The sequence below is a fragment of the Tiliqua scincoides genome, chromosome 4 (assembly GCF_035046505.1).
Source record: "Tiliqua scincoides isolate rTilSci1 chromosome 4, rTilSci1.hap2, whole genome shotgun sequence".
Classification (NCBI taxonomy): Eukaryota; Metazoa; Chordata; class Lepidosauria; order Squamata; family Scincidae; genus Tiliqua; species Tiliqua scincoides.
In genome coordinates, this window is record NC_089824.1 from 164,686,216 (window position 1) to 164,697,263 (window position 11,048).

At 44.0% G+C, this 11,048-nt stretch overlaps 1 protein-coding gene across 1 annotated transcript in view; it reads right to left on the reverse strand.

Moving 5' to 3' along the window:
- Positions 1–9,587, reverse strand: part of DMAP1 (DNA methyltransferase 1 associated protein 1) — a 45,816-nt gene extending 36,229 nt beyond the window's left edge. Inside the window, exons 1-6 of the mRNA XM_066624165.1 lie at positions 9,507–9,587; positions 8,738–8,812; positions 6,605–6,714; positions 3,457–3,548; positions 1,640–1,835; positions 445–603 (exon numbers count right to left, since the gene is read on the reverse strand). Coding sequence (XP_066480262.1) covers positions 445–603; positions 1,640–1,835; positions 3,457–3,548; positions 6,605–6,706 — 549 coding nt within the window. The 5' untranslated portion in view covers positions 6,707–6,714; positions 8,738–8,812; positions 9,507–9,587. The remainder of the gene's footprint in view (positions 1–444; positions 604–1,639; positions 1,836–3,456; positions 3,549–6,604; positions 6,715–8,737; positions 8,813–9,506) is intronic.
- Positions 9,588–11,048: the final 1,461 nt, after the last annotated feature.

Genomic DNA, 11,048 nt, shown 5'->3' on the forward strand with positions numbered 1-11,048 from the left:
AGTGGTGCTCAAACTTGCTGGCACTGTGCATCTGGAATGCAGCAACACTGCACCCGAGTGTTCCGCATGGCTGCCAAGCGATGTCCTCCCCATTTGGAGGACAGGGACGCTCTGGGCAGTCATGTCATCTGCTCAGCATCCCAGAATGCAGTGTAACAGGACATCCAGGCAGATACGACTGCCCAGAGCGTCCCTGTCCTCTGAATGGGGAGGATATTGCTTGGTAGTCACATGGAACCAAAAGGTCTGCTCACCAGGTGGACAGATCTGCACAGATACCGGATCCGGCCCTCAGGCTGCAGTTTGTCCTCCCCTGTCCTAGACCAATGTTTGCCTCTTTCTCAAATAGGAAAGAATGGCTCCTTAAACAACTATGATAAATTATTCAACAAACTGCCCCAGGACAACTTCTATATAGAAGATATTAGTGGACAAAACACTCACTTTGAACTGCTGGTGGTCATAACGGTCATGAATTACCACAAAGCGAAGGTCAAATCGTCGGGACAAATCAAAGAGGTGGTCTGTTTCAGCTTTGGTCCAGGCATCATCATGAAGGTACATCTGATACTCCTGCTCAGAGTAAATAGGAACCTGCACAGTCTGTAGTAGGAAGAGAAGGGTTTGTGAGACACTGCTCACATAATAGGCCACCCTCTTCTCAATATGCATTACTGTTCCCTCTAGCAAGAGCATTCTGAGGCAGAACAAATCCAAGATTGCACAGCTCACAGAGAGATCTTATTGTCCTCCTCTGTGGACCAGTCACAAGTGTGTTCAAACCATGAACTATAATCCCCACATTCCATCCTGTGCAATACAGCCATGAGAACTCCAGCCTTCCTCCACCAATTCCCTCCCTAGTTCAGTTCATTTCCTTCATAATACAATGAACTGTATACAGCAGATTTGGACATTCACAAATGCCCTGCAAGGTAGATGCTCAAATGTCTCCCATTCTTGTTTTTTAACACAATAACCCAAACAGAAATCTCATGGATTAGATTTACACGCTATATGCATATCCAAAGAATATGCTTTTACCCCATACAAGCCCCCCTCCAGATGCTACACTGGAAGTGCAGAGCACTCATGAATCTTGCTTGTCAGTGCTTCTGATACAACTCAAAGCCACTCTGGAGCAATCAAAGAAAGAATCCTAGATTCAACTTGTCATACCATATGGTACAGCAGCTTACAGCCTCCTAGTACAACTCTGCCTGTCACACAAGTGTCCAGAATGGAGCTTGCAGATTTGGTGACTTCCTAGTGAAAAGTCATCAGCCTTCATGAATGACTAAGTTAACCTGTGACTTTGAACTAGCCACTTAGATTTCTCAGACGCCCTTCAAAGCAAGGCAATACATGGCAACAAAACTAAAGATATACATGCACTAAATACATATGCATACCCCACAGTTTTCAAGTATTTATAGAATACAGCAGAATATAATTTCACCTGGCTTCAAAATCACAGTTCGATAACTTCAAAATTCATATGGAAATTAATCCTAAATACCACAAGTCACAGAAAAAAGGGTGTTTGGGATGACCCTGTGATATACAGTATTCTGATGCTAGTTCATCATGCCACTCCCATCCCACACATACACTATAAGCCCAGCTCAAGCATCCATACTTTGTTGAATCTGGCAAAGGGGTAATCCTTGCCCTCTTCTGCTGCCCTCCTCCAGTGGTAGAACATAGCCCCATCCTTCCTAGCAGGGTTGGTAAAGGGCATCCACTTCCAAGGTCTCACTTTCTTGGAGCCAAGTTTTGCTTTGACTGTGCGATAGCCTTGTGTTGTATCACTTGGTAGCAGAGGAGGTGCATCCCTGAAAAAGAGTCAAGACACAAACTTATAGTTCGCTGGACACTCATTTCACATAGCAACAATCTATTACACAGTTTCTGAGAAAAATTCAAAACGAAATGCCAAATCAAGCTTGAGCACTCAACTCAATGCACAGTCCAAACCTCCACAGACTAAGAATGGTCAATATTTACTAATCTGGTATGCAAACTCAGCTCAGTGAGTCCCAGAAACTGCCAGCAGGACATATTGTACATGATATATTGTCACATGTGACACAAAAAATGGTTTTGCATGATATATTTTCACATGTAACACAAAAAATGGTTTAGCATTAAATGCACAACTACAACTTGTAATCCTACAGAGGGCACAGACAAATCAGTTTGGATTGCAAAGCAAACTGTTTTGTGCTAAAGAAAAAGAAATGTGCTGAATCAGAGTGCAGGGGAGGGATATCAAAAAGATAAATAACTATTCTCTAGCACCAAACCATGGTTAGAGTTAAGTCTGAACTGATCCATATTGTAAGACTTCAACTGGCCCCTTGCCCATACCCTAAGATTAAACCATCACCGAGAAAGCAACAATATGAAAGCAAGAGGGCATCACTAAACCTAGGAAACATCTTACAAAGTACCAACCATCTTTATCACACACTATGCACTTATGAAATAGTCTAGATATTTCTTTATAGAGAATTCAACACACATGTGGAATTTGTGGGAAAATATTTGTACATAGATTAAATTTGTGACTGTCCCAATCTTGGATCTTTCTTGAAAAATTCACATTAAGAGCTTGCCTTACAGCCCAACACTTTTCTTTTTCATTTTAAAATTCAAATGTTACAAGACTGATTCACATAGCTCAATTTACAATACAGAATGACTCTTGTGCAATCCTACTGATAAAGGAAAACCTTTATTACTGAATACACTGAATCCACATCTACTACCCCAATAATTTAAACATCAAACCATGTATTTCAAAATAAATTTCTCCTTTCCTTACATCTATCTAGTTGTGTCAATTTCATAGATAACAAAGTATTCCATATTCGCCTAAACCAATTATCTGATTTCCATTTGGGCTCCAGTTCAATTCTTACAGTAATAAGGAAGCTCCTCCCTATTTATCAGCTCCTGATCTTGTCCATAATCATCTCATACAAATACCTAAAAATTATTAGAGAATTCACTGGAAGGTCAGAGCCTATCATATCTTTAATAACGCTCACTGTTTGTTTTGAAAAGTCTGCAACCTTACTATGGGGTCTAACATTTTTCAAATGAATTCCTTCAGGAGTATTATGTAACAAATGACAAATAGTGCATTGGAATTGGTTGCAAATGCTATTATGTCATCAGACAAACCTCACAAAAAACAGCCAATTGTGTCTTGTAGTTCTGCTTTTCCTTACTAACAAGACAAGTCAAGCACACAATGTTTATGAGATTAGTTTTTTCCATATAATTTACAACTCCAAAGTAACCATCACAGTTGCCCCCCAAAATTGTAAGTAGTCAACCATCTAGTACAGATTTGTCAAGATCTCAACATGCATAAAGCCTAGAAGATGAGAGACTGGTCAAAGGAAGGCACCCACTATTCCAGAAATAAACTGCAATAAAACCTCTTACTTTTTATCAGAGTAAAGCAATGCATAGACCTCCCGGTGCATCCCTTCTGGTCTCTTAAATGTCAGAGTCTCCGAGGATTTCTTGGATTTTTTCTGAAATAGAAAGTCCTCATTAAAAACACTGGAAAATATCTTTCCTAGAGGATCTGCTTCATTGAGACAGACGTTGTATGAGAAAAATCAAAATTACTGGGAAGAGTTTGGGAAGTAACTGCTTTTGGTTATTTCTTTTTAAAATGTACAACTTGGATGTGTTTTCTTCCTTGTGATGCATAGAGTATGCTTTCATAGTTCTGACTTTAATTCAATTAAAGTCTCTTAACTTAAATTCCTAGATAAAGAAAAGCAGACTAGATTTATGTGAACAGACTAAAAAGTGGGCATTCAAGCGATACATCTGTGAAAACATTCACAACATTTCACTTAAAGGATGAAAGAAAAACACATTAGAAATACCATATTGCATTAATTTCTTGAGACACCTAAAATGCAGGAAGTCATGTAGAGATCAATGTTTAAAATGAGTTAATTTAACAGAATACAAAGAAACCTGCTACCTATATCTTCTTTTAAAAGGTTAGTATATTCTCTCAAATTGTCAAAAACAGGATAAGCAAGAGTCCTGCATGAAAAAATCATGCAGGTGAAATACAAAAACATTCACTGAGAACCTGTAATGTGTTTATGAGAGACTTTGCTGTTATAATTCTGAACTCCAATCACCTCTTCTCCCTAAATATGTTTCCCTGCACTGGACTGCAAAGTGCAGAAAGCTCCCCCGCATTTTCAGTGAAAAGGTAGGAAATGCGTAATGGGCAGCCTGATCCTCCGCTGCTCTAGCGCTGGCACTAAGACTGCAGAGCCAGTGCTGGGAGTCACAAATGTGCTTAAGCACCACCCAGAGAGCGGGGAGGTCCGCGCCACCCTATCAACACCAAAGCAGGAACCCCAGCCACTGGTAGAACATAGGTAAGTGCTGAGTGCCATGGGAACTTGGGGAAGGCTTTTCTGGGTGGAGGGAGGATGGAAGGAGGGGGACAGCCTGGTGGGGGGAGGTAACCAGCAGAGGCCTCTTCCACAAAATCCTATCCCATCTCAAGCTCTGAAGCCCAACATGGAGCCTCTCAAGTCTGCACCAGCAAAAAGGCAGACTCAAGAAGCCCCACTGAACAAGCCAAAGCAATGAAGGTCCCCTTCCCCCGAGGACAACTCCAGGCTGCTTGGATACAGCACTGGATTCAGTGGTAGCCGTTTAGCCCTGCTGCTCCTGTGCTGGATACGACTGGGTCCTAAGCCTCCATGATGGACAACAGAAATGGAGGTTCTACCTCCTTGCATCACATCCTGTGCATTCCTTTCCATACAGATGGATGGCACTCCAACACTGTACTGGAATCGAGGAAGACCTGGCAAGGAGGTAGGATGTGGTGTCAGCAGTGGCCCCTTTAAGAAGGTAAGGCCTGGGCATTCAGCAGAGAATGTGCTGCACAGCTGCAGCCACTTGAAGACAATAGTGCCCTCAAGCATAAAAACAACTGATGAAGGGAGAGTTTAGCATGGGTAGCAGAAGGAGAAAAGTTTGAGGAAGGACAGACTGAATTAATGGCTAATGGAACTGCTGATGGACAGATAGGTGAATGGACTTTAGAGACTGCTGGAGACACTGAGATTGGTGTTTGGCTGCCATGCCCAAGACCTGCTGAGGACCAAAATGTTGCTATAGTGGCAGGAGGAGCTGCTGGCAGGAGAGGGGAGGACCTCTGCAGCTTAAACAGGTGAGCTACTCTGGTGGTGGGGTCCAGCAGTGCTGTAAGGCAGTACTAGGGTCATTCTAGGAGACAAAAGGGGAGCTAATTAGCTTAAAGTGGGCATAATTCTCTAAGCAAAGTTTGGACTGGGGATCTGGCAAAACAAACCTAAATAATTATGGGACAAGCATACTTCTCAGATGCATCCTCAAGCTAAAGGAGAAGGAAGGTTGGGGCACCTTCCTTATGAGGAAAGGCTACAGCATTTGGGCCTCTTCAGCCTAGAAAAGAAGTGCCTGAGGGGGCACATGATTGAGACATACAAAACTATGCAGCGGATGGACAGAGTGGATAGAGAGATGCTCTTTACACTCTCACACAACACCAGAACCAGGGGACATCTGCTAAAATTGAGTGTTGGGAGAGTTAGAACAGACAAAAGAAAATATTTCTTTACTCAGAGTGTGGTTGGTCTGTGGAACGTCTTGCCACAGGACGTGGTGATGGCGTCTGGCCTGGACGCCTTTAAAAGGGGATTTGACAAATTTCTGGAGGAAAAATCCATTATGGGTTACAAGCCATGATGTGCATGTACAACCTCCTGATTTTAGAAATGGGCTATGTCAGAATGCCAGATGCAAGGGAGGGCACCAGGATGCAGGTTTCTTGTTATCTGGTGTGCTCCCTGGGGCATTTGGTGGGCCGCTGTGAGATACAGGAAGCTGGACTAGATGGGCCTATGGCCTGATCCAGTGGGGCTGTTCTTATGTTCCAAGGTGCAAATGGAAACAGACAAAAATTACCCCCACCCTCAAAGTCAAATTTACTGCCTTAATGATTAACAGCCCAATTCTGAAATGCCTGGCGCCCAGGGCTACAGCAGCACTGAAAATAGCTGCTGCTACATCCTGCATGTTCAGCAGGCAGTGCCGGCGGCTCCTTGGGAGAAGGGGACTTTCGTTCCCTTCCCCTGGATAAGGCAAGTTACTAACCCCGCAATGGGGTGACTCAATTCTATGGTGACCCAAGAGTTGATGTAAAATTTAAGAGTCTCCAGATCAGGTGGGCAGCCCAACACAGAGGATCAGGATCCAGTGGAGCAAAGCTCCACCGGTCCTGCCTCGCTCCACTCCCTCACCCGGCATGCCTCCTCCCTCCACCTCCCCCAGCTCCAAAACATCTCTTCTCCACCCCCCCCCCACCTACCTCTCTGTTGCCCAGTGGTCCATGCAACTGCCAAGCGCTAGCCCAGCACTGAGCTAGCACTGGTGCTCTACCGGCGCTGAGGACCACAAACGTGCCTTATGGCACATCTGCGACAGTGAACATGGGCAGTGAGCCAGCGCGCACTGCATAGGATTGCGCCCTAAATCAGTCCATTTAACCACCTTCAGACTGTACCTTATCAGAATTGATTATGTCTTTCTTGTTAATAGTTCCGATGTTTTCAGGCTCTGTGCCCCCAAGTTCCAATATATCCCGGACATCTGCTCCTGTGGCCATTTTGTTGCCTGAAGTCAGAAAAAGAGCATGATTAAAAATCAAGCAATCTACAACTAAAAGACATAGTTGAGTCTCTGCAGAATCACAGCCTTTCTTTATTCCCTCTACAGAGCATAGACTTTTTCTCAGTGAAATTTTTATTCTAATCTATAACTTGTCTTCCTATGTACTTGCTTTATAAAAAAGCAAAACATTAAATATGCAAACATTCAGTACTAAGGGAACCAGAGATTCATGTTCTGTGAACATCCACAGGTTCGTCACCCATCCTGGCATAATATCTGGAATCATGGAAAATACCTGCTTTCTTTTTAGTAATACAAATTTTCATTCTAATAATCAGAACAGGTAATATCTGATGAAGGAATCTTGCAGGTCTAGACAAATCTAGCAGGTCTTTCAGTAGTCAGAGGACGGCAGTTTAGAGTCCTGCCATCTCTCTCTCCCCCCTTCCTACCACTGCAAGATCACCTTGCCACTTCCTCCTCTCATTTCTTGCCAGAAAGAATCCTTGCATAAATCTCTGAAGTAGAGTAAAATAAGGATGACACACATGCGCGTGCGTGTGTGTAATCTACTCTGAACACAAAATAAAAACATTTTGGTGCAGACTCCAAACAGACCCAGTGTCATTTGGCATTAGAGTGGATTCCAAAAATGGAATCTACAGCCACCTACAAATACAGCATCTTGTCTACTGTGGTGCTTTGACTGATGCTACATTAGAAACAATACAAAAAGTCATAATATTATGACTCCACAGAAGTACACTGTAATATCATCAATTCTGGCTCCATTCCAGGGTAAATATTTTAGAAAAGTTAACAATAATTAGGAAAGAGACTAAATTCAATGCATGAACCCATTAAGGAAAAGGACCTGAGGAGTCATGCCCCCCCAAAAAAACACCACAGAGGACCTGTTTTAAAGGCATCCAAAAAGACATGCACACACTTCAAAACACTTGCTATCTCAAAACAGAGCTACTTCAACCAGATCTCATTTAGAATCATCCTTTTCTGCTGGTGAGCCACCCATCACTGCTTCACCTCTTCCCACACCCTGGATTTTAAACAGAGTTACAATAACCTACCATTCTCCACACCTCGTCTTTCACTTTCCCCTTTTTTCTTTTTTAAAGTTATGAATGAGGAAGAGGAGCAGCAGGCAGCATGCCACTGTGTAAGTTTGGGGTGCTGGATGGAGGTTAGAACATAACATAAGAACAGCCCCACTGGATCAGGCCATAGGCCCATCTAGTCCAGCTTCCTGTATCTCACAGTGGCCCACCAAATGCCCCAGGGAGCACACCAGATAACAAGAGACCTCATCCTGGTGCCCTCCCCTGCATCTGGCATTCTGACATAACCCATTTCTAACCCATTTCAGGTTGGGTCAGCTGATATTGCCTGACACCACCACCAATCTACTGCCAAGACAGAACTGCTTCAGTGAGGCCTATTGATGAGACCCACCCAGAAAAGTTCCTAATCCTTCTAGCTATCTCAAAAATGTTGACAAATATAACAGAAGAAATGGAAAATATCCCTGGGGTTACTTTTTTCTTAATTTGTCCCATATTGTGGAAAATTCATTCAAGTCCTTCCCTATGTCAGTGATACCTTATCCAATCTCTCCCAAAAGATCAATTCTTTTAATATCTCAATATCAGATTGCTCAATAAGCTCAACAATTATTGGTCCTCCACCAACGACACAAAGCAGATTAAATAGCTACATGATAATATCCAATGTTTTCAAATTCCCCTTAGTCTTAATTGTGTTGCTCGCAAACATATTTTAGAGTTGTTTTTTTAATCTTTCAAATACTGATTATACAAACAATGTTTTAGGGGCTTCTTTGAAAGAAGAAAAACCTGATCAGACTTTAGAAGTTCACTCCTTTGGACTTGATTGTCATATTATTTGATTCCATCACAATCTTCTTGAAATACTGTAGTTACACTTTAGCAGAAATACAGTATACAGACATTTTCACAATGTTTTATAGTGAATTGCTCTTTGGAGTTACCTTTTTGTTGTGGCAGCTCTCAGCAAGGACTGCCCAAAGAAGGTGGTGGCACAGCAAAACAGAAATCATAGGAACCTGCAGTGCAATGCAAGAAATTAAAACATAATCGTCTTACTCAGCCCAAGAGCTCCCAAGTGCCCACTGTTGCTGCCTCCAGTTATTCATATTTTCCCTGACACAGAGCCTAATCCTATGCATGTCTACTCAGAAATAAGTTACATTGTGTTCAATGGGGCTTACTCTCAGGAAAGTGTGTAGAGGATTGCAAACTAAGAGTCCAATCCTAGGCAGGTCTACCATGATGTACCAATAAGTGCCATGATGTCAACAGTGCCATGTTAATAATAATAATAGCCAATGGGGCTTACTCCATTGTAAGTGTGGATAGGATTGCAGCCTGGGAGCCCAATGCTAGGCATGTCTACTCAGAGGTAAGTGCCATGATAGCCAATGGCGCTTACTCCCAGGTAAGTGTGTAGAAGGCTGCGGTCTCAGAGCCCTATCCAGGCATGTCTACTCAGAAGTAAGTGCCATGAGAGCCAATGGGGCTTACTCCCAGGTCAGCGTTCAGAGGATTGCAGCCTCAGAGCCCAATCTAGGCAGGTCTCCTCAGAAGTAAGTCCCACGTCAGCCAAAGGGGCTTACTCCCAGGTAAGTGTGGACAGGATTGGAGCCCCAGTGCCGCCCAGTTCCCAGCCTCCCCAACGCCCCATTAAGAGACACCCCTAAGCCTGCTGCGCCCTCCCCCCACAGCCTCCTCAGCGCCCACCTGGTCCAGCAGGCCCCCCGGCACGTCTCTGCCGCTCTCCCGGGATCGCTTCCGCTCGCCGCCGCTCAACGGCTTCTCAGGCCGGCCTGAGGGTGCAGCAGCGATTGCGGCTCGGGCGGCGCGTGCGGCGAGCGCGCTGGTTCCTGCCCGTCTCTGAGGGAACGTCTGAAAGTTGGGACTGGAGTCAGTGTCGCCTGCGAAGCTGGCACCGTAGCATCTCCCCCGGGGCTCCTGCGCCCGTGCCGAGGTTCAGGCTGCACTCCTGTCCACACTGACCTGGGAGGAAGCCCCACTGACTATCATGGGGCTTACTTCTGAGTAGACATGCCTATGCAATCCTATCCACACTTACCTGGGAGTAAGCCCCATTGACTATAACGGGGCTTACTTCTGAGTAGACATGCCTAGGACTGGGCTCTTAGGCTGCAATCCTGTCCACACTTACCTGGGAGTAAGCCCCACGGCTATCATGGCACTTATTTCTGAGTAGACATGCCTATGCAATCCTATCCACACTTACCTGGGAGTAAGCCCCATTGACTATAATGGGGCTTACTTCTGAGTAGACACCTCACAGATGACAAATTGTACCTGTTGAAATTTTCTTTCCTACACAATTGTTCAAGGTCTAGGATTCCCACAGTTGAAAGTTGGCCCACCCCTAGTAGAGAAGAGGGACCTTTAGCAGGGGCAGCTCAGCATGGAAGGGTTTACGAAGCTGCCCCTGCCAAAATCCCCTCTTCTGTACAATGGTTAAAGGTATCTGCACTCTGTCCCTCTTTGTACAGACACAAAGCTATATATATAGCTAGGAGTTCTCTCTCTCTCTCTCTGTGCATGCATGCACATACAGGAACTGAAATGGGCTTTTTTGGCTTGCTATATCATTCCCAATCATTTCAATGGGACTGGCAATTTTGGTTGCTGTGCCCAGCTAGGAAGTGGGCATTCTGGAAACTTTTTTTGGAGTTCTTTCTTTGTAGACCAGATGGATACCGGAACATGGATTTGGGGGGAATTTGGCGATATGGTATATTACTACAATGGATATCTGTGGGCCAGTCGTTCTAAGTTTTAGTTTGTTAGAAATGGGGTTGTGGCTGAGAAGGGGTTAATACAGTTTCCATAGCATGTGAGTATAATTTCCAAAATATTGTTATCATGGGTCTGTAAAATAAGTTACCTTTTTGGCAAAATAGGCTAAAAATGTTCATTCCAGCTTGTTCCATATTTTCCAGATGGGTTTTGGCTGGGAAGAAGTTAATAAGATACTTTTGAAATAGGAAGAGTAGGTAAACTCACTTCTTCAGACCATGGAGATACGCAAGTGGCATGCACACATGCTTCCTGTACCTTTCCAGGAGAGGGCAGCAGCCACTACAAAAAGGAACCATTACTAGCATCCTGTGCTTCCACTCTTGAACACTGGCAGGGCCAACACCCACCTGCTGAGTTATGGGATGTATATTCTGTGCAGAGTGGACATCATCCTTACCAGAAATGTTTCACATAAGCATTCACAATTCACTACTAGGACAGAGA